At 34.6% G+C, this 24,646-nt stretch overlaps 1 protein-coding gene across 1 annotated transcript in view; it reads left to right on the plus strand.

Annotated features, from left to right (window-relative positions):
• Positions 1 to 24,646, plus strand: part of BBS9 (Bardet-Biedl syndrome 9) — a 283,138-nt gene that overhangs the window by 35,214 nt on the left and 223,278 nt on the right. Inside the window, exons 8-12 of the mRNA XM_054645353.2 lie at positions 142 to 325; positions 1,552 to 1,681; positions 17,188 to 17,369; positions 20,638 to 20,714; positions 22,859 to 22,912. Coding sequence (XP_054501328.2) covers positions 142 to 325; positions 1,552 to 1,681; positions 17,188 to 17,369; positions 20,638 to 20,714; positions 22,859 to 22,912 — 627 coding nt within the window. The remainder of the gene's footprint in view (positions 1 to 141; positions 326 to 1,551; positions 1,682 to 17,187; positions 17,370 to 20,637; positions 20,715 to 22,858; positions 22,913 to 24,646) is intronic.

Raw genomic sequence — 24,646 nt, forward strand, 5'->3', positions numbered from 1 at the left:
GAGGATAATTCTTATCCAGAGAAAGACCTTGATTTTGCTTTTCTATCTATGTTAATGATGCATAATTTGATTAGTTCTGAGTCTTTGTCTTTAATATGCAGTTGTCATTTGATTTTTGAAGCATGCCTTTTTTTTTTGAAGGTGGATTGGGTTTTAAACATTGGAGAGCAAGCACTGGATATATGCGTTGTCTCCTTTAATCAGGGAGCTTCTTCTGTTTTTGTGCTTGGTGAGAGAAACTTCTTTTGCCTAAAGGATAATGGGCAAATACGATTCATGAAGAAGCTTGACTACAGTCCGAGTTGCTTCATTCCTTACTGTTCAGGTTTGTAAAAGGAAAACGTAACTTTAGTTTGGTTACTTTTTAATTTTTTTTTTTAACCACTGAATAAATATATTTTTCTGAATAAGCAGACTGGGGCATTGTGCAACCTGGTCTAGTGGAAGGTGTCCATGGCATTTAGGTTAGATATTAGGAAGAAATTCTTGAGTGTGGTGTGACACTGGAACAGGTTGCCCCAGTGCTGGCAGTGTTGAAAGCCAGTTTGGATAAGGCCTTGGTCTAATGGGAGGTGTCCCTGCCCATGTTAGTGGGAGCTGGGACTTGATGATCTTTAAGGTCTATTATAACCCAAGCCATTCTGTGATTCTGTGAGTCTATGATCTGTAGAATCATAGAATTTGGAGCTCTCTTTTTGAACAAGGCAGGTTTATTTTCAAATGTTACTTTTTGTGAAGTGCCATAATTTTTAGAATCTAAATATTTTCTTATCACCAAATGAAGATACTTGTCTGGTGCCCAGCTATGAAAGCAACAAACATGGAAGAATGACAGTCTTTGGAAGAGTAAACTAGTGTTTGAGGACCTTCTGCTTGAGGACCTTTTGATTTATGACCTTCTGATATTTACAGATTCTTAAAAATATCAAAGTTTATTGTTATTACATTGATGGAAACAACTTGGTTAGATACTTGGTTCAAATTATAGACTGTTAATACCTATTCTCTTTTAATGTTTCAAAAACTATCTGATAAGTTTTTGACAGTATGTCTCCTTTTGAACTTGAAATATAATTTTAATCTGAAGAAATTTGATCTTAGCAATCTTCACATTTTGTACTTTCTGATTTGAATTGTACTATAAATAAACCCTATAAATGCATGCACATTTAATTGGTATTCACAAGTGAAAGAATTAGTGAATAGTATAAATAGCAGACATTTAATTGATGTATATTTTGTCATATCTATCCTGGTATGTCAACATGGCCATTATGAGTCTTTGTCATGTTTTAAATTACCAAACATGGCTGGCCAGAACCCTAGAAAGTTGTGGCATGTATTGTGAAATATGCTATTAAAATTGGTATCCGTAATTAATTACATATGTCCTTGGTTGTGTCAATGTAACTTTCCTAAGTTTTGATGCTTTATAATAAATTAATTTATAACAACTAATGGATTAAAAATAAAAGAAAACATAACTATAAAGAAAAGTACTGTCTTTTGAAAAATCTTTCATCCTAAAATTGTTTTTTTGTCTTTGAACAGTGCGAGAAGGAACAATAAACACTTTAATTGCAAACCACAATAAAATATTGAATGTTTATCAAGATATTACATTGAAATGGGCCAGTCAACTTCCCTGCATTCCTGTATCAGTAAAAGTAGCGAATTTTCAGTAAGTAGCTTGTTAAAGTTTACTTTTTACTTAGATTAATCTCTGGTTTTAGATTTATCCGTGTATAGATCCTAACAAACAGATCTGAGGTATGTAACAAATAAGGTAACTTTTAAAGGGAAAATTCTAAATTTTTTTCCTTTGTTTTCTAAGATGTTCATTTTAATAATGAGTGCATGTCCTGGGGTAACTTTATGATGCTTTATGTATGCTAGAACAATACTAGAATTGCTCTATTGTGCTTTAGATTTCTTGTTTTTTTTGAGTGAGGTTTGAACCTGGAATCACATAGCTCCAGGCCAGCAGCTTCTTTCTGAAAAGAATGAAAAGTGTGGTTGTGCAATCTGGCAAGGTCCTTCCCTGAGACAGGAAAATAGAGAAGCTCACTGAAAATCTGTTCTTCATTAAGTGTTTCAGAGCATATGCATTCCAGAGATGATTTGTTAGAACAGATTACTAAAATCCAGTGTTAAATTATGGAAATAAAAGAATGTTTAGATTGCTGAGGGCTGCACTGCACCAGAAGAAAACTCCTCCTAAAAGAAGCATGAGACAGATCAAGGAAAAAGTGATTGGGTGAAGAGAAGGTAGGATGTGTTTATAACTTGTGCTGGGACTGTCACTGAGATAAGCAAACCACAGAAAGGTTCAGCCAGTGTTTGTATACAGTCCAATTTATGCCTGTACTGTGTGCTCCCAGAGCTGGGCTGGGTGCTGGTTGCCCAGTGCCTATGACCATAGGGGATGCAGCAGGAGTGTCCTTGTCATGTAGATCTGATCCTCAGCAGGCTGGTGGCTGCTGGGCCAACATACACTGGATTGCTAAACATTTGATCATAAGTCAAGCATTTTACCTCCAAACAAATGGAAATAGAACATCTGACTAACTCCTTTACTGAGTTGTGCAGAGTCATCTGATGGATATTTGTGTCTTGTTTGTTACTAATAGATACCAAATTTAAAAAAAAAAATTATTCATAATTTATTTTTTTAGGAGAGAGTTGGGCTGGCTTTCATCCAACAAGATGTCTTAACAACTGAAAAATAATGAACAGTCTCAGTGGGCCACTTAGTATAACCCAGAAGCTAATTATACAGGATACAACAGTACAGCTTTTGAAGTATGGAAAAAAATATTTGAATTACAAAAATTTGAAAAAAACCACTGACGTTTACAATAGCAGATTGCAGTAACATTTGTATATACAATTACTTGTTTGGGAACCCATTATATTGAACCATCTGTTTCAATAATGTGTCTAAAATGTTTATGCAGCTTCTGCCTGTTCCCTGTGAACTTCAACACTCAGCAGTTTGATATTAGGGAGAAATTTCAGAGCCTAAAATCTGTCCCAGCTCAATTTGCTAGTTAGAATTCCCACAGACCTACGAATGCCAGGGTTTGACTTGAGGTTGTGTTCTTTAGCAGGTAGAGAGGCAGCAATGCAGTGATGCAAAGCTCTTTATACAGGTACTGATGAACCAAGGAACATCTGTGTGCCTGCCCCCCATGGCCTGAAAGGCACTGGGAGAGATGCAGGGCTGTGTGTTTCTGAGCTATGATTTTACCTGTCTATTGGAAAATATGCAGTATGCTTGTACTTCCTTCTGGCATTAAAAAAAATGAGCTAAACAGCAAAAACTGTAGTAAAGCCTATAGAGATAGTAATTTGGCTTAAACAGGGCATATATGTTCCTTTTGGTGGGTTTTTTTTAGTATTTTGAAAGGGAATTCCTTGTGAGTCAATGTGATAATGATTTTCTTGTACTCAAGAGAGACCTCCGTCTTAGTTGGGGCCTCTGAGCACAGCTCTACTGTAACATAAATAATATTAAGGACTTTAATAAGCATAAAGTTGTTAATCCTACACTGCTGAAAGACTGAAGTGCCTTAAATACAATGTATGCCAATTAATTACTTTCTTCACTTTTATTGCAATAATACTTACAAAGTAAGTGGAGCACTCTGAAACAGTTGTCTCTACAGTTCATACATGTTCATTTGTATTTTCCCCTTGTCATAATGTCTGTTAGTTCTAATATGTGACTCTAGCTTGCTGGATAAGAAAAACACAATTAGAAGCTATTTTATGTAAATCCCTTGGGACGGGAGTAATGATTGCCTCACAAAAGCATTGTGATTCCAGTGTATGCCCCTCATTATTTATGAATTGATTTTTCCTCTTAAAATAACATGTAATACAGTATTTCTCTATTGGAATACCAGTATATAGAAAAAGATAATAATATACTACAACATTTGAGATTAAATTCCAGTACAAACTGCTTGATTTCCATCACATTCTCAGAAACATGGAAGAAAAAATAGAATCAAGGAGAAGCGGTTACTTAGAATATTTTGGGTGTTTCTGCACTCTAAAAGTTATGTGTTTTTAAGCTGTTAAATTACACTTTTTGCCTTCTGTTAAAACCTCAATGCTCTCTGTCAGGATGTTGAAAATTTGCTTCAAAATCTTGTGATCAGAAACTTGAACTACAGGCAAAATTTTGAGTGCTTATCTTATTCTGGGTTTTTCCTGAATATCTCTGTGACTAATCACTGAACTTCAAGTTCAGTTCTTGTAATTATTATAGAAGTTTGTCCCTTATTTTGTTGGAAGTTTATGTTCTGGTTCTGCTAATATATATTAGTTACTGTTTCTGACATATTTTTAATGTCAAGGGGACTCCTACATATTTCACACTGCCTGGATTGCTTCAGAAGTGTAACCACTTACACTGACAATTTCAATTAATTTGAATTGCTTAGGTCTCTGTCTCAGCACAAATTTATCTTCCCATGGATAAGCCTGCTTGAACAGTTATATTTTTGTGTGCCCTGGGTTGTTATCCTTCAAGCTGTGGCTGTGCAAACACATTCTCACTGAAGCTGAAACTCTTGAAGAAAATGGTTTAGAAGAAGAAAATGGTTCTGCCTGAGTTGATTAAAAACCCCCAAACATCCACCCACCAAATCCACAAACAGCCCCTCCCAAACCTTTCTAGAGTGGTTTGAAGAGAAACTGTCCATATGCTGCAGCTAAAACAGCTGAAATCTATGAAAGTTGCACGAAGGAATGATAAGAATCCCTACTCTGCTCAGAATTTCAGTGTTGAAATAGCAGTTGTAAGCAGCAGTATTTGCTTGGTATTCATTATAATTATGTAAGTATCTTCATAGAATTGACTTTAAAGTCCATTCCCTTTTTTCCTGCACTTGAGTTTCCATTTTTCTGTTTCATGAGAGACCTCTAAGACCTACTTTGTACCTCTGCATCTCCTTTGCAAAGGAAATTTTATAAGCAGTATCTCTTACACTTACAGATTATAAATGTTACAATTTTGTCACTGATTGATGCTTCTTGAGATGTGTTAAGATTTCTCTTTCTCTCTCTTTCTCTTCTCACTTTTTTTCACAAGTTGTATTTGTTTTCTGTATCTGAATTATTCTGTCTCCATGTTCTTGACCATAAAAGGTCCTTGGAGTAGATTATAATACCTAGACAACTATTTTTCTATTTATTTGACACTTGGCAGAGCTGTTTCACAGAGTGAATCTTTTAATGGCTGATTGATTGCACTGAGAATTAATTACTCTATCCTTGTTGGCCTGAAACTAGAACATTATGTTAAGGTGCATTTGGTCTGAGGCAAAATAGCTCATGTTGCCAGCCTCTGGGATATTTCTATCACAAACATCTGAAATGCCAGTGGGAGTTGAATTCAAACACATAGATACAGAATTATATATACACGTATTAAGAGTTTGGATGTAGTCTTGGGAAAGGGGTTTCCGTTTTGATTACTACCAAGTTATGAACCTGTGTTTTGCCATAGGAAAGCATGAAACCTTTAAATTGGGGACTATTTTTTTCTTTTTTTCCTTCTGAATATTTTTAAAGTTCACTACTCTCCACTTTATTTCTTGGTTTTGTTTGTATACAGTCTTCAAGTTATATCTGATAAGCCGGTGAATGCCAAAAGGTAGCTTGACTTTTTTCTTTTAAAATGAAATGGACTGCAAACTTGCTCAAATACCTCTTCAAATCAGTGTTTCACAATGTGTCTAATTTTGGTTATTTGTGCTTTTGATTGTCCGCCAAAAAATGAAGTCTGGTGGTATACATATGGCAAAAAAATGTTGATTTCATGTGGAATTTATCAGCAGGCACAGTTCAAACAGGAAGCCAGCCTCAGAGTTTAGGGGGTGTGTTGTGGGAAAGATATTTCTTCCTTCTCTATTCTGCTGGGGACTTTTAGTACTTTAGTACTTTAGTTTATCACCAAACGTAATGGTTGATTGAAGGATATTTTCCCCTTCAGCCACATTAGAATTTGGTTAGTAATACCCAAAAGAAAAAATTTAGAGCCACTGTAGTGAGGCAGAGATTTGTGAGTTTGTGTTTGGGATAAGTCACCTGTTCTGAATATGGCAAATTGTGATTTAATTTCCCAAATTTGTGAACCCATTATTTCAAAACTTGTGGTTTGTATATAGAGTCAGTTGTGCATAATGTTGTGCTGTGCAGGGCCAGGAGCTGGACTCAGTGATCCTTGTGGGTCCCTTCCAACTCAGCATGTTCTGTGATTCTCTAGTACTTGTCTGTAGGTAGCTGGATGCTTTGCATATGCAGTGTCTCTTGTTTTTAGGAGCTACATCTGGGAATTAGAATACAGAAACCAATTTTATTTTGTGATCATTTTTATCTACCTCTATATCTGTGAGTGAGACTGTTCTTCATGGAAGAAAGATTCTTGAAAAGAATAAACCCCGTAACGATGCATGTGCCATGTAAAATGTGAGGTTGCTTTTATTACCTGGGGTTGACAGGTATGGACAAGTTGATGAAAGTAGCTAGAATATTTGCTTTCACTTTCGTTTATTTGATAGATAAATATCATTTACTTGGTAGTGGAACAGTGTGTTTTCTGAAGTGGAAATACAAAGAAGTCTGGAAAGGTTTTTTTATGCCAAAGTAATTTATTACCTCCAAAGAATTAGAATTTCTGAGTTTCTTAAAATATTAGATTTCTAGCACTCAAACTTTTAGCTTGAGTTCAGCTAGTAAATAGATTTTCATTATTTGAGATGGGGGAAAAAATAGATTTTCTTTTTTAAACAAATGTTACTGTTGAAAAGTCAGGAAATAGAGTAGACTTTATATGGTCAAGATGACAAGCGGGGTTACTTAGCAAGCTTTATCCACACTTCAGCTCTTTATGAACTTCAAGTCTGTCTAGGTTTATTTGGAACAGTCATCCTACAAATATATCATAGGGTCCCACGAATCACCACTGATTCTGTTTTGCTCAGTTTGCAATCAGGAAGTGATTTCTTTCTGCAAATTGCCAGTACTGCTTCTCCAAGTATGATCACTGTAGTCTTGACTTTTGGGGTCATGCCTGAACTCCTAACAGTGGTACATGAACCATGAGCCCGTTATGACTGTGTCAGGTAGTAATATATTCATCAGCCATCTCTTGAAACCAGCTACCCATAGGCTATTGGTGGTAATTTTCTGACATATGCAGTTCTGTATTTGATTTTGCTGAATTAGAGGCCAAAATTTATTACTTTAAGGTTGCATTATGTAGGCTGAGATGCAGGAGATCCTGCAGTTTACTGAATCACTGAAAAATTACTGATTTAAGTTGCTATAGTAGTGTCCAATTTTCTTACTACTTATAAGACAAAATAAAGTGAATCATTACATCTAGAATTGTTCTTGTATGAGTCTCTCCCCTTGCATAAATAATAAAGAAGCAGAGACTTTGACTAATGAAGGGACTGAAATTTAATTTTCTGTGTAATCATGTTAATAAGTGTTTGAATATTGAACTGTCCCACGTGGTGCTGATACCCATGACTACTGGACTTTCTCTCAGGATATCCCCACTTGTGTTACAGTTACGAAGGTGCATTGCAAAAGAGTATTTTACAATATTTTAACATACAAGTTAGTTTTAAAGACAGTGACTTCTTAATAGTTTCTTGATGTGTACTGAGTTACCATTTTACTCCAACTCTACTAAAAATCATTCACTAAAATGATGAGTACCTGCAGAAAAATTCCAGGTGCTTTAACCCTGGGTGTGAAAGAATATGTGAGGAAGGCTTGGGTGGGTTTTATGACTTAGTACCTTACTGTGTGTTACAATACTCTGTTCCTATCCAGTCTCTCCCCATCAGTCTGCAGCTGAGGATTTTTGGTGACTGAGACAGAGATTGTTCCTATACCACCTCCAACACACTTGAAGCATAGGCCAGTGGACATGGATGGCCAATGGACATGTGGTGCTGCACTTCAGGGTTGCCCATTTTGCATTTTGAAGGGGAACACTCTGCTGAAGGAGATATTGTGTTTATTGCATTTAAAACTAAACCTATCTTTCCCACAACACCAAACAATAAAGAGTTTTACAGTTAATACAGTGAATAGAGAGAATAATACTTTTTCCTTTTTGAAAAATATTTAATACAATGCTCTCTTGGGATTTTCTGATTTATTAGTATTTCATAGTATTAGAATGGTTGGTAAGAAATGTGTGGTTTGTATACTTACTGGTCTAATGAGGTTTAAAGTCCCTATAGGGTGCTGTTCACTGGCTTCATAGAACAAGACTTGTGTGTACGAGTAATAGCTTGAGCCTGACATAGTTGACTTAAGCCTGACATAGTTAACTTGCTTGCAACTTCATGGCACTTTATCTGAATAAAATTGTATAAAAAGTCTCTAATTCAGCAACCTGTCTCCTTAAAGAAGAGAACATAAACAAGGGTTTAAATTCTTTGTTTTGACTCAGGATTAATTTCCAGATTTGAACTCATATGTAGCCCAACAGACTGATGAGTTTAATTTAAATAAGTTAGGTGAATCAAAAAATTGGAGTTCAAAATTCTGGTGTATAGTCATTGGTTGATAATGTGCTTTTATGAAATTTTAGCATCCAGTATTTAAAAAAAAAATTAAAATCTGCCATCAGTTTGTTAGTGAGAAAGTATTGGCCTGGACCAAATATGAACTTGAAATTAAAACTTTTTTTTGGCACAGAACTGTAGTATGTTGGGTGGTTGGATGAATGTACTTTATGTAGCTGGGCTCTCCAAACAGTAGAAAGGCAACAGGAATTACAGGAATTGAATTTAACTGGAAAAAACATGGAGAAATATTGTAGTTGAATTAATTCTATAAGGTGTGAAAGTGCAACCACATATATGGTAATACTGGGTGGAGTCAAAATAAAACTCCCCTCATTGAATTTTTTAGCTATCCAGGTGCTTGAAAATACTTTGTTCTTCATTCCAGCCCATCTGTTATTCCTTATTATAACTGACATCACCACAGCTACCACAACTGTTAAAGGATCACTGTATAAAAATGGCAAAAATTACATATAAACCCAAAAAAACTTAGCACTTATTACACAGTTTTATGGAAAGAAAACTGCAGGAATCAAACTTTATAGTTTGTTGAAAGATTTTCCCTTTCTGTGTAGTAGTACTGTAATAGAGGCAATGCCAGTTATGACGTACAGTATGAACTGTTCAGTTTTATACATGTATATATATAAATTTTTATTTGAGTGTTCTGTAAGAATGTTGCCTGATCTGAGAAATTAAATGCAGAGATTTCTAGAATCTTTCTACTTAAACATAATTGCATTTTAAAGAAATATTTTTAAGGGGAAAAAAAAGATTACATCTGTTTTTCTCATCGCTGATCTGCCACTAGATTTTTGAGAGATGGCAATAGAAAATACAACCCTTTTCAAAGATCTTTTGAAGAGATAAATTTAATATGTGTATCCTAGCTGCAAAATATTAATGTGATTGTATTTCTTTTACTTTAGTAGGATTCTGATCCTGAAAATGACACAGATGTGCCACATACTATATCCACCATATACTGTGATTTTCTAGCAAGCCAGCTTCAAATGGTGTTTACTCTATGATGATAAGCACATGCCCATATTGCCAGTTCTCCTAATTTTATTGCATGTCACTTATTTGCTTTTTCAAAAAAACCTACTTTTTACACTCATATGATTTTGTAAGTGTTTCAACTTTAGAATAGCACTGAAAATATTGCTACCTTCATGCTTCTAGAGAAAACCTTAAAAGTGGAAATTCTCAACAATAAGAAGGCAAGTAACTCCCCTCTAGTATTTTAAATAAGGTCCTTGTGTTTAAACAAATATCATGGGGGTGTTTTTGGCTAGCCCATTATTTGTGTGTGCCAGTTGTTGTGACAGAGTGGACTATAACTTGTATCAGGTTCTGAACTCTCAGTCTTGGAGCTGGTTATTGAGCAGCGCATTGGAATTTATGGATGTATTCTGACACTCTACCCATGAAAGTGCTGGATGTCTTGTCATAAAACTGAAAAACAGTTTTATGAAGAGTTTCAGTCTGTTGATTTTGAATGTCTTGATTATTATGCTAATAACCTGAAAGACTTTTTTTGTACACTGAGGAGCACATGGGGCATTTATGTCAAGCTGTGGAACTGAGAGGCAGCAAGTAGTGCAAAGTGCTAGAGATGCTTTGAAAAAACAGTTTTGTTCTTTACCAGACAGGGTGAGGATACAATTATAAATATTGTCAAAACTAATAGTAGAAAGTGTACACACTTTTCCCTTACTGAAATGCTGGTGAATTTTGAAACTTGCAGGCAACTGTGAAGAGAAAGAGATGTAAACTAATTTGAGTTGAGTGTTTTAAAAGTTATGCAATTCTTCAAGCTTTCAGAATAAATCTGTTTTAAAGACACATTATGGTTATTCTTGTTCACCTCTTTATAATCTGTGCGTGGTCTAATTTTCCTTGTGTACCTCCCAGTATTATCTTACAGGAAGCCAACCATTAGGAATATACTTTATCTAAAATGATAAACTTAACTGGAATGTAGATTTTATCAGTGAATCTCCTTGCCTTTCTTTTATTTTGGAAGCAGAGATCCCAGGGGCCTCTCCAGCTTGCCTGTAGCGATATGAACACTAACCTCTACCTGGAAGTGGGAGAAGAGAAGGCTTAGAGGAAGGATAAATGTTGAGGCTCTCCATATCATAAATTCACAATGGCATAGCTGTTAGTAGAGCCCTTGAAAGCTGTTATATACTTGTCTGTCTGTGAGGGAGCTTGGGCTTGAAACAGATTGTAGGTTTCACATGAAAAAAGTGCAAATGCAGAAATACACTCTAAGAGAGAATGAAGCATGGAGATGTTTAAATGTGTCACAGCTGGCGTTAATTTTTTTTCTTGTTGCTAATGCTGGTATTGTCACAGAGAAATCACAATGCAATTTCTCTTGTTTCTTGTTATTTAGAGCTCTGACATATAGGCTGCACTCTTACTAAAGTAATCCAGTTTGCTTGTCAGTCCTCACGTTCATTTTCAATTCTCCTAATGCCACTAAGTGTCTTAGATATGGAACTGTGATACTGAGAAATGCAATGTGTAAATTATGAATTTTTCCTTAAATACATTATACTTCAGTGCTCTTTATATTTTTTTGCTTAAAGCAAGAACATATATATCTGGAGGCCTCTGTCACCACTCTGAATGTTATGTTTTTATTCTGTTTGGTGATAAATACTAATTTTACTTTAAAACTGCATTTTGGATATCTATCTGCTGTAATTTTTAAATAAAACTTTTGTTAGATCTGAAATAGTTTTGATTTTATATTTAAAACAAGAAACAAAGTTGGTAATCCTTCAGATAAAATTCTGCATTTTGTATGCAGCTTGTAGCATGAGCTTAAATTTCATGCCTAGTCTGCCTGTATTAGTGTGTGGTGTGTGTGTTCCCTGCCTGGAGGGATCAGAAGGTTGTCTCATGCAGGGATGTGTGTCCCAGGGTATTTACTGTTAAATATTAGCCTGGTAAGATTGTCTTGTGCCAAGGAAATAACTGTTAAGCTGTTACAGTGACCCTGGTAAAAAAACCCCGCACCTTATAACCCCGCTTCACATAATGTGACGTGGTGGCGCTCAGGGCTCACCTGTATGACAGCTCTGCTGCCCCGCAGGTGGCAGTAGTGCTCTGGCAGAAAGGACCCCCGACCCAAACTCCTGGGAGGAGTGCTTGCTTTTAACTTGGCAGTAAAAGTAAAAACAGTCAATTTCCTTTTCTTCTTCTTTATTTTTTCTTCTTTTATTCTTTTTTGTTTTGTTTGACGGAAAATACTCCTTTTTATTTGGTTGCTGGGCAGCATTTTAGGCAGAGTCTTTTTCAAAGAGAAAACTACGCAAGGAGGACTACAAAAGCTAAAGCCTGGTGAAAGTTTGTCCTGGTGCTGGCTGCTTTGTTGTTTTGCTGTGTAGTGGTGCCATGTAAAGCTGCTTGTGGAGATGTCTTCACTCACAAGTAGGGAACAAAAGTACCCATATAGGACCTGAAAGGTGGAGAATTCTTCAGCCATTTAAAATGGTCACATTCAGGTTTTACTCAGGTCTGGCCCTCTGCATTTCAGTGTTTATAAGAGGGGATAAATGTTGACATGTTGTTCTAGTAATAACTTCCCTTTTAAAACTGCTTTTGCATTGGTTATCAAGATGAAATCATGTTTCATTTCCCTCTTCTTCTTGCATGCACTTTATAATTTTTTAAACTAGTTTAGTATCTGGTATTCTTTTAAGTTCAGCCATCCTAAGGTAACATACAAATGGGAAAGATGAAGGATGCTTTTCTGTAAAGCAGTCCCTTTATGTTATTTAATATAATTACATATTGTTAAATAATTATATTTGAGCACTATGTTTGCATTATTTGTTTGTGTGTCCTCTGCAGAGTGTGCAAAGCATGCTAAATATATAATATAAAGACTTTAAAAAAAATTTAATTTTTAATATTAATTAGGTTGTCTGTTTTCATGTGTAATAGCAGCATGGGGAAGGCTCACACATGTAAGTATTACTTCTAATGTAAGTTGAACCAAAATTTTTTAACTGAGGAAAGCATTTTAAAGAAGCCTGAGAGTGCTCTAGAGATGTGCAGGACTGTTGGGTATCAGCAGTAGCTTGCATTGAGTCACACTCGATGTATTTTGAATATTCAGCTGTGGGCATACTTGAGATTTTGGAGTGTGTGTTTAATAAAAGTTAGATGGACTTTTCACTTTTATTCCCATTAGTTCATGTTAGAAAATTCTTATAGTTAGTTATTCCTAGTGTGATCTTCCATTAGTATCTTTTACAGATACTTCATGTAGTTATGCCTTAAAATGATACTGAAATGGTAGTGAACTTAGAATAATTTAGGTTTTCAAAAGCACTAAACTAAAAAGTGCTATTGAGATATGCTCTTGCCTAAAATTACCTCAAAGGGTGATAAAATGAGGAGAGAAATGGATTCAAAATGCTTGAGCACAATTCCAGGAATTAGTTTCCTAGTTTAGTAGTTTTTAAATAATACATTGTCAATAAGGAACAGAAAGTAGTATTGTAGAGAATCTTGTTTTCTAAAATGGTTAGTTTGAGTAATAGCAATTAAGGCCACTTCTGAAATTGAAGTAGAAATTTTATGAGCTAATATAAATAATTAAAGCTGCAAATGGTGTCAATAACCAGACCTTGTCCTAAGAGTTGTCCAAAGCTTAGCATGTGTCATTCAAGTAAAACAGAACTACTGATTCAACCTCTAAATCAATTGTTTGAGTGATCAGTTTGGTATTATATAACTGGAAACATGCAAAGCATTTTAATTTCTTCAAGAACTATGTTATGAGCAATTTGTTTAGTAAGAAAAGACCTACAAAAAGCATATGCCATTATTATTACCCAGAATCCAATAAAAGATAGTTTTTTCAAATTATTACCATATGTGTGTAGGAGTTGCTTTGTACTGTAAAGTTATTTTAGATATCAGAATAATTTGTTTTATACTTTGAGTTCCTCACTGTTAAAATGTCCCCTTAGATTTACTATTACTCTGACTATTGTGTGATACATAGTAAAAAAAGAATAGCTTACAATAAAAGAAATTTAACAAGTACTAGAAATTCCAGATTGTATGCAAAATGTGCCAAATGAAGTAATGGTATTTGCAAGGATATTGTGTGAGAGCAGTAGCTGTGGGGAAAGTTCTATAAAACTGTTAAATATGCTTCCCCTCCCCCTGCTGTCCTTAACCACTGTTAAAAAAAGATTGAGAAAATAGTGCAATTTTGACTGGCTGACAAACATTCCAACAGAGAAATGAATGTATTATAAAAAAAATATTAGAACTGCTTACCCATATTTTTCTTATTGTTTCTATTGATGTGCAAATTCATGGACCGCTTTTAATGAGGAAAGATTACTGAGAAAGGCTTTTTTATACTTAGGTATGTTTCATGTTGAACAATCTTGTTGGGACCCAGCAGAACACTAACTGAAGCAAAGGAAAATTGTAGTTTGTAATGCTGCTTTCTTAAACTAATGCTTTTGTCTCTGATAGTGTAGACGTCAAGGGTGTCATGACTATCAGAAAAGGTGGTTGAAATGAGTTCATTTTAAGGTGGAGCTTCTGAATGTGCATTCTGTAATGCTGACTCAGAAGTTAAGCCAGGCATAATTTACATAGGTAAATCACCTCATTAGTTTAAATGGATCTCATTTGACAGACTGATTAGCTGCAGATGACTGCCAGCTTAATTGTGTATAGGAAAGGCGGTACTTACAAACCACTTTTGAATGTATTATACCTTAGTAGTATATCATCAAAGATTTATTGCTGACTTTGTAGCGATATTTCTTCATGCCCTTTTGATTTACATTCAGATTCCTCATGGATCTTTCCTTATTAGATTAACAGATGCATACTTTTGGGAAAAAATGTTAAGATTGTCCAAAGCCGTTGCTGGATAATTCTAGAAATTGTCTTGTTTTCAGAAGTTTTCTTTATCCAGTTGTAGAAAAAGCTCCTGGTGCTGTTTCTCTTGTTTTGCCCCCCACCCCTTAAAAAAGTCATTATTTGCTATAATTTGATAGCAAAGAGTGGGGCAGTACATTTGGTAGCATGCACTGCCTCAACAATGCCCCAGTTTTAAAGACTTTGCTGCACCCCTGACCAATATGGCAAAGCTCCTTGCAAACATTTGGCAGATGCTGACAAAAATCCTGTACATTGGGTGTTATTTGGATGCTTGCTAAGGTTGTGTTGTGGTGCAAGTATTCATAATAGTCTGTCTCCTAGCATTTCTCATATTAGGGAACTCAGGTTTGTCCCAATGTATTTGTTTCATGTGCCATCCAGAGTTCTGTAAGCACAGGTTTGTGTTGTGCCAAGCTTTTTGGATATAAGAAAATTAGGATGGGCAGTTCTGCATGTAATTAAAAGAAGAGATCCATTCCTGAGCAAAGAAACCAACAACAAATATCCAAGTAGTGAGAGAAACTAGGACTCATGCGTAGTTTCAGTTCCTGCTGATAGTTTACAGTTTGTCAGAAAGTCCCTTTAGGATACCAGCCCCAAGCTCACAGGTCACAAAAAAGTAATGACATTCACAGGATGGCTGCTAGCACAGATACTGGATATGTAAGTTGAAAATTAGTATAAATCTTCCACTTATTTTTCTTCAAATATTTGTTGTGTGAGTCTTGGCATCTCCAGCCTTATGGTGCTCACAAAGACAGCTTCCTGTTACCTTTTTGGTAGGGTGTGCTGAAAAGTTGCATGTTAAAAGTTGCAGTGGTAGATGGAAGCTTTTTTGTAGCAATAAGCAGTAGTCCCAAAAAAGAAGACTGTTTCTGTTTAAGATGAGCTTATATGGTAGATAAGAGGAACATTGTGTTTGAGGCCTTTGATGTGTGTTCTGTTCCAGAAGGCAGTTCAGATTTGCATATTCCAGCCTCAGTGAAGGGCTGACTGGAGGTACCTGCTGTCCAAAAAACCCTCACAAGCAGTTTCCATACATTCATAATTCAACAAAGAGATTTATTTCTTTCACTGAGTAACAATTTCTTTCTGTAGAAAGAGAAAGCTTAAACTTACCTACAGCAATTCCTTTTTTGTATAGTGCCCAGTAGGGTCTTCATTCCTGTGCGCAGTTATGACTATACAGAGTTCAGATGATCTCAGTTACATCATAGTTTTTCCAGATTATTTGATTGCAGCTGTAGAACCACCATTGGGATTGTGGCAATAGTGTGCGACAAAAACACATTTTGAACAGTACAAGTGGACCATCAGTGGTCAAAATTAATCTGTGACATCTGTTGGCTTTTGTAATTACTATTACCAATGAAAATTTTGGATTAAGGTTTTCCATCTGTGTGTTCTGGAGCCATGCTACTAGACCGTGTAGGAAACCAGAGAGAATTCTATTTCTTTTACATAGCTATTTCTATTGTACTAGAGGAGGCCTTTGAAAGGTATCAATGTGTATAAGTTTAAAGAATTTTTGTTAATTCTATATGAATTATAGCTTGAACGCTTACATAAATTCAATATTTTACAAGGGTTTGATTTGTGTGATAGTGAATTAGGCCTTCTTGTCCAAGTCACTTTTAATATCTAAGAATTAAATTTGATCTATCTTTGCTTTTTATGGCAGTTGTGTTTGATGCAAAGGCAGTGTCTGCTATAAGGTATTCTAAGGATGGAGTAAGAGCAAGTTACTGCCATGAATGTGTAATGCTGTGATTATGATTAGGCTTTTAATTTAATTAAAAGTAGGCATTTTTAAAAATAAAGTGAAACTTTATGCTCCTAGCATTTGGTGTTAACTTCTATGCTGGTTTTTACTGTTCAGTTTCTCTTCTGTTTGGATTAAGCTTCAAATTATGCAAAATGCGGGCAATAGTCCCTATTGTCTCATAGTTTCTTAAATACTTTCCTGAATCTTGCATTTACGTTGTACAGATCAGATAAGCAACACAAGTGAGATTTTTGTAGGAGCAATGAGGTACTTTTCCCTTGAGAGAAAAGAGACTATAGTGCAGCTAGTAAAACACTCACTGGTATTGATTCAGAGGAGTGTAAGGGGAATGCTCTCAATCTGTGTGGTTTCCTTTCAGATGCATACAGGAGGGAAGAGCCAGCCTGGGTTTGAAGCCAGCACAGTAGCTGCAATAGCAGCCAAAGAATTGGTTAGGGGAGCTATTAATACCATCAAAGCCCTAAAGCTGTCTTCTTTGTGAGCATCTTCCATCTGTTCATGATTTCTTCTAACCCCTCTTTTCCCTTCCCTTTTCCCTCCCCCAGATTCCTTTTCCTGCATACTAATGTAAATATTGCAACTTCAAAAGACTTAGATGAATAAATAGGTTACAACTGTCCAGTGTATTCAGCTTGTTTGTTCTGATCCTTTCCATTACCTCTTCTGATTGTACAGATTTACAGGTTCTGAGGGCCCTTTAGTCATTCTTTAGTCATTCAAATCCATTCTTAGGTATGATTGCACTAAGTGGGAGTAATATTAATGAAGATGTCTTAATTAAGGAATAAATATTATTATTAATGTTATTGCTTCTGTGATTCTTCCCAATTTCTTAGTAAGCTTTATTTTATTTTTTTTGTGCAGAGACTTGAAGGGTGTTATAGTCACTCTGAGTGATGATGGGCATCTTCAATGTTCGTACCTTGGAACTGATCCTTCACTCTTCCAGGCTCCTAAGGTTGACTCTAGGGAAATAAACTATGAAGAAATGAATGCTGAAATGAAAGAGCTTCAGAAAATCATCAGGGAGGCCACAAAAACACAAGGTATACTTCTTTCTTGTTCTATATTTTTACTTACCTTTATCTACCTGACTTTCCTTTTAGCATTTTAAAATATTTTAGTTTCAGACTTTACCCATAGTTACATTTCTGTAGAAAATTTAGTATTTAAGATTAAAAAAATAAATCCTAGACAGTAAAGCCCTTGGATAAAGGGGTTTTTCTTTGTATTTTCATAATGGTGTTGGAAGGTTAAAGTTATTTACGTAAGGTTGCAGATACTTCTCACTAGTGCAACGGTTCAGAATAAAAATTGATGGTGCAAGGACTACACAAAGGCAAGAAAACTTGAAGAATTTCAACAATCTGATGTAGTTAGGTTTCAGAGAGAATAAAAGTATTGCCAAATACATTTTATTAATACAAATGACTTTTTAAGTTATGAAATTAACAAAAAATGACTTTTTTAAAAGCAACTTTTCTGTTAGTTCATATTCAAAAGCATATTTGTAGAACAGAATGACACATCTGATGATAATAAATTCTGGAATTTATATACATTGCTAATAACTTGCATTGATTTTATTCAAATAAGGGCACATAATTTCTACAGAGATCCCTCAAAGTTTATGTTTTCATAACTGTGTTTTTGAACAGCCTGGCTTGTACAAGGAATTGGAAGCACGTGATTTTACAGGAAGCTATAGATAAATCTTCAACAAATAGAAAGAACAAATTAATTTTTTTTCCTTCATGATAGATAGCATGTTCTTAAAATGCATTAAAGAAAAAGTCATGGTTTTCTAGGTGAAAAAAAAAAAGAAAAACTGCGCAATTGAAATTCTTAGAAAAAAAATTATTTATCTGCAAGCATGAGTTTGATTCTGCAACGCAAAGATTTCTTTATTTTGTAATTACATGTAACTTCATCCATTATCATGGTAGACTGACATATATCAGGATTTTAATTTTCTGAATCCAGTAATGTGTAATTTAAGCATATAGATGTGCATAAATTCCACTGATTTTTACCACAGTCCATCCTTATGGGTATCTGATAATCTTGTCTGTCTATCATAACTTAAGGAAAGAAAAGCATGACAAAAACAACAACTCAACAAATTTGAAGGGAATCCACTTCAGCTTGTTAATTTCAACATGTTGTCTGGAAACTCTAAGAAGAGAGAAAGGAACTGTAGCTGTCCTTTTAAAATTTTGTAATAACTGTCATGAATGATAAATTTGCTATGAATATTTTTGATTTTTTCACCATTCTTTTTTCTTAAATTCCTTTTCTTCCTCAAATTGTCTAATCTGATCCAAGTGGTGTTTTCAGATGAGTTTTTGTGAGAAATGTCCTAATGCTCTTTTTTTGTGGAGAAATGTCCTAATGATGCTGTGCTTGAGTTTCTTTATCTGGATGTAAAACTTGTATGAGAACATTCTTATACAACAAAACATTTTACTTGTGAAGAATACCTGTCAATTTTGGATGTTTTGGCTTTTGTTTCATTTTGGCTTTTTTTTCTTAAAACTTCAGCATGAGCCTTGGTTGCTGTTAATTTACTCCTGAACACGGTCTTTAAAATGACCCGTTGAATTTCTTGTCTTTTGAATTCATGCTTGTGCAGTCAGAGCTTTTGTTGTTTTGAAAATATCTGCCCTTATATGGAAATAATTTTTCTTTGTTTCATTTTGACTTTCAAATGCAGAAGGTATTTAGAATTAGGTCATCGTGTTAAAAAACCTTAGGGTAGTTATTTCCATAAATGTCTTGTATTTCTGTCCAGTGCTGACCATTAAACTGTTGAACTTAAGCTGTTTTATACATTTAGAAGAATAAGGATTTACAGTATAAACTGATGAAATATTTAAAAATCTTAACTGTTATACTAACTTAAATCTAATGTTACTTGCATCAGTCTGGATGACATAAGTGATTAAACGTGTTTTGGCTCAGTTTAATTGTAACAAAAAGCTGATACTTACATGTAAACTTTGATTGTAATCTCTGTTATACTTCTATTAGAAAAATGACTGTATGACAGAGGTTGCAACATTGTTAGCTTGAAGAAGCAACCAGAAGAGAAATGGTTGAGAAGGGATAGAAAAAGAATGGACCATGCTGAGCTATGTGTAACTGGCAGGACCAGTTCTTTACAATTGTGGCAGTATAAAATAGTCCTAAACTTCTTTTCTAGGTGGTGTTGGAGAAATGTGTTTAGGTTTTGCTTTTCTCTCTTGTAGTTAAAGGAGGCATTTCTCTCTGAGCACAAGAAAATGAATACTTATTTTCTGTCTTCATCAAAATCTTTTCCCTTGACCCCCTTGTTAGAAAGATATAATGTGCTGTCTACTACTTCTAGGTCATTTTCAGGACTCTGTGTGTAATAAAATTCTTGCAGCTTTCTGAATGTGCTCATGCTCTCAGTTATTCAATTAATATGTTAATCGCCCCTTTACATCAACTCTTTACTTGTTACTTTAGGAACTATATATTTCTTGTTCAGACTTTTAATTTTCCAATACATTTAGTATGTTAAAAAACAGAAATGTGTTTCAGAAAAATGCAAATATCCTAGAGCTGTACTTCTGGACTCTTAAGAGGTTATGCAATTCCTCAAGGTTTTTCAGGATTTAATTTGTATAATTTTTTTTTTGCGTGTGTAAATTGGCATAAGGTTTTGTATTATGGATTTTAGTGAGTTTGTAGCATTCTTTTGCCTTGTATGTTGATAGTCCTAGAAATAATCTGGTGACTTAATTTAGTCAAACCACATGTAATGGTCTATACATAAAACTTTGATATACCTCATAATGCAGAGGAATTTGCTGAAGATTAGACTGTTAGACACAGAATCTTTCTTTGTTAAACATATTCACTACAAAATTATTTATATGGAAGTGCCATGAGATGTGTGGAGTTATTTTGGAGGTAGTTATTCATCGTATATTGGCATATGCATGTGAGGACAAAAGTTTAAAAATACCTTAAAAATACAGTCTCTGAAGATCATGGATATTAGGTGTAAAATCTTGTTATAGAATGCATCTAAATCCTTTTTCATACTTAAATCAGAAACCCAGAATGAGATCCAGGTATAGATTGTCTGTAGAAATCTAATGAAATTGTGACGCTTTTTTTTGAAGTTTCCAAAATCATACACATTGCTATTTTTTTTCTTTACACTAGTAGGTGTAGAGGTCTAACTTTCAGACTTGATGCAGTTGAAATAGTATTGTTTTTAGGAATGTAGCTGAATGTTTCTTCGAGGATAACTGATTTGCTTTTGCTTTTTTCTTTTTCTTTAAGATATTTTGCCTGAATCTGAAAAACAGAGAGATGTAACTGTCACAGCAGAAGTTTCACCTGATTTGGATGAAGAATCTGTACGTACCTGTATAAAAAGGAAATGACTCCAAAAAACCCATTGATTTCATATGAGTAAATAAAGACTGATCATCCATAGCGATTACTATTTACATTTGTGTGACTGAGCTTCATGGCCCACAGTTTTCCATCAATTAGCACCCACTTTTATTAAAGATTTTAACTAGAATTATTAAAATTATTTATTTATATTCTGTCTGGGGACCTTTAGATCCTTGGCTGAGCAAATATAAGTGAACAGGAACTTAGGGTCTGGAATAACTTTGTAGTGGTGAGCAGTGGTAAATGTTGGGGGAAACAAAGTGTCACCCTTGGATCTTTCAAAGACAGAATACTCAAACTACTCAAGCTGCATTCTAGGAAATAATCTTTCTTCAACAAGCTATCGTTCAATATTCTTTGGTGTTGCAGCCTAATTACTTTATTCATGTTGTATACATATGTAGTTTACAAAAATTAGTCAAAGTGGGATTTGGAAGAGCTTGTACATAACATACTTGTACATACAAAGTACTTATTGCACTACAACATCTTTAATTATCCATTTCTGGCCACTAGTTTTGGCAAAACTGATTTTTCACAGCTACTTACTGTTTAAAAAATACATAAGGATGTTTTTCTTTGATAAATGGACCTCTTTATAATGTGTGCTAGTGTCCTGGCACTTGTCTGTGGAAAAAAGGACAGTGTGACCTGGTCTTGGCTAGCTGCAATAATCTGCTCACAACCCTTGGAACTGTTAGGTGCACAGAATGCTCTAATGCTGCTGTGCTCATTTGCTCAACCATCCAGAAACTGGTCTGTTTCATATGTGAGTAACTCAGTCTATCAATCAAACCACAGCTCTGAATCTTTATCTGCCCATATATCTTAGTTTCCTGTGTGGTCGGCTTTTCTGTGGGTTCTTTCAGTAGCTGCTTAGGAAGGAAAAATCTGATAAGATACTTTGTGGGGAAGGATCAATAAGCAAAAGTAGGAACAATTTTAGGCCTTCTGCAGTTACCTTGGGAGCTACAATTTCCAATGCTACTTCTGCACTTGTGAAAAGATTGAAATTGCTATCTGTGTGATAAAAGCAAAGAGGATATAGAGTATTAAAATTGTGTAGATAAGCAAGTGGAAGACCATTCTGTTATTTAATGCTACTTCCTGTGTGTGGCCTCTGATCCAGGAAATCCAGGTAATTTCTGAAAGCTGAATGTGGTAAGGTTCCATATCTTTATACCCCTGCTATTGTTTCAGAATCAACCACTGGTCACCAGAGAGCGTGACAAGCCTGTATGAGAGTATCTGTCTTTTTTTAGCTGAGAAATGTGCACAATGTACAAATGAAAGTCCTACTTCTGAAACCCAGAGAGTCTACCAGCTTTCTGACTTCTTACGAAGTTTGCAGAAGTGGCCCTTATTTTACTGTTTTTAATTTACTGTTTAATAATGAGAAAGTATAAGGTCAAATCAGTAATTTGGTATTTTAGCAGAAGTGAGGGAAGTGTTTCTTTATAATAGTTTAAATGGGAGCATTTTGTTCAACTGTAGTGACTGACCTGTTTCAAAATAAAATATAAACATAAAATAAGATTAAAATAGACCACAAGGTCAAGATAAATGTTGAAGTAGATGGAATTGCCTATTGAAATAGAAATTAGCAGGAGTATTGAAGTGCCTGCTAGAATTTTCTTTTGAAGTTTCAGGTATATTTCTGATTATAAAATAGTGTGTGATGATTTTATAGTAGATGCTATGTTGTGTATATAATATATTGACAGATTGGAAGTCACCTTTTCCTACTGAATAGCAGAAAGTATTTTCAGAATTTGAATAAATATACAGTAAAAAGTAGTGTGCCAATCAAAACAGCTTCAAATATTCTTATATACATCAGAGTGTATTAGTTTCTTATATATACTACATTCATGACCTTTTGCTATCCTTTTTGCAGGGAGTTTCAAACAGAGACTTCACATTTTCAGAAGGAACTCAGAAATGTGTTTTGTGTATTTTAATCTGTCATAGGAATGATAAGTCCTTTAATGTTAATTCTGTGTTTACCAAGTTGATGGTATGAAAGTAATATTGCTTTTATTGTGTTCACTTGTTCATGTGGAACATTGAATTTCATATATTTTTATTTTTTTCTCCACAGCAAGCCATTGAGAGTGAGGTAAAAACAGGGGCAGTGCCATCACTCACAGTAAAGGTACTGTGCCTAACTCAAACAGTAGCATTTGAATAGTGGTGGCAAATCATAACAAACCTGTTACTTTCTGTGTATTTCACTTAGAAAATGAAAATGAGAGAAGTTTGAAATACAATACATAGTTAATTTTTTTTCTCCTCAGTAAGACATGGTGTCATTCTAGCAAGCCTTCTGCTACAGTCAGAAAGTGACTGCAGTTTTAATTTTGATAGGCTTATCAGTAAGCCATCACAGAAACATTATTTAGATAGAATGAAGTAGTTTTTGAAGTCATGAGAATATTTTTTCCAATGGCAATAAAAGTTTGGTTACTCAACTGGGAAGTTTGTAATCTTCAGCGACCTTTTTGGTTGTCAATTAACAGAAATAGACTTTCTTTTGTAAAAATACTTTCATAGCTTTAGCAATTTAAAAATGTAGGAAAATCTAATTAGAAAATTGCAGTTCTTCATGACAGCTGGTTCCTGTAACTGATTGTAAAGAAAGTGTGTGTATGTGTGCACATGCATGTGCGTGCAAGAATGGTTTTTCCTCAGTGTTGCCTAAAAAGGATCATGATTTTTATTTTTGACTTTAGGATGATCTTCTAAGAATATTAATGGATTTTAATTTTTTAGGACCTTGCAAGTTCTCTTTCTAGAGAGTCTAGAGTGAAAAATTCAGAGGGTAACTGAACTATTTGAACCAGATCCCCTCAGACTAGTGTGGTTTACTTGTACTTGGTCCAACATCTTTCTCTGCATTTTTCAGTGCTAAAAATGATACAGGATAAAACCACTATTCTGATAAAATCAGTGATAAGTCTGCTCAAAGGAGTTCAAATGAATGATGTATTTATGTATTTCATAAGCTTTTTTTAATGAGAAGACATAGTTAATTCCTCATTCTCTTTTCTTGTTTATGCATCTTTTACCTTTTAGTGAAACAAAAATACTAAATGTAGGAGTTACCATGAATTCAATTTTTTCTGGAATTTTTTTTCTGTGATAACTGGTGTATTTTTAAACCTAAATCAATGTTGATGGTAATTAAAGTAGTTTCCTAACACTTGAGTAATTTTGTAAGTAATAATATTCTAAATTCATTTAACCTGGCTGTAGTGACCTCCTTGGTAGACCAGCAATGCAAAATAGGTAATATTAGAAATATGGTCTCTGTCTATGCAGACCACATTCAGATTTCAGTCAATACTATACTTTCATTTAAGATATGAGTTAGGGACACTATTTTGATATCCATTGGTTTTGCAGTGGAATAGCTGTGCACAATAGAAGCAATGAGGGCCACTCTATGTTTAGCTGAGCTTTCATTATCTGGAGTTGTTGTGCTGAGTATCCTGTATATGGATTTTCTTATTTTGTTTGCAGTAAAAAAACCCCAAAACTTGAAGTTATTCAGAAGACTATGCATTACTGTATGCAGTTAAAGGAAGTAATTTCTTTGTTTATCTTTGATTTTATTCTTCTTGGGTTTTTTTCACTATAATCACCTAACAAATGCAAAGTTTTATATTTGTTTGCATTAGAAGAAATGCTCTTGACGCGTGCAGGGTATTAAGCCCTCAAATAATACTTTAGCTTTAGTTTGTCTTGGTTTAAAATTACAAAAAACATGAGAAATCCCCTCAGGTTTTTGTCTTGAAAGTTACTGTGTATAATTATTGGCTGTGAGTAAATAAGAATTGTAAAATGAAAATACTTGTTTTGAAGTTGAAATTTTAAGTCCTTAAGTGTT

Source organism: Agelaius phoeniceus, chromosome 1 (genome assembly GCF_051311805.1).
Source record: "Agelaius phoeniceus isolate bAgePho1 chromosome 1, bAgePho1.hap1, whole genome shotgun sequence".
In the NCBI taxonomy this organism is placed as follows: Eukaryota; Metazoa; Chordata; class Aves; order Passeriformes; family Icteridae; genus Agelaius; species Agelaius phoeniceus.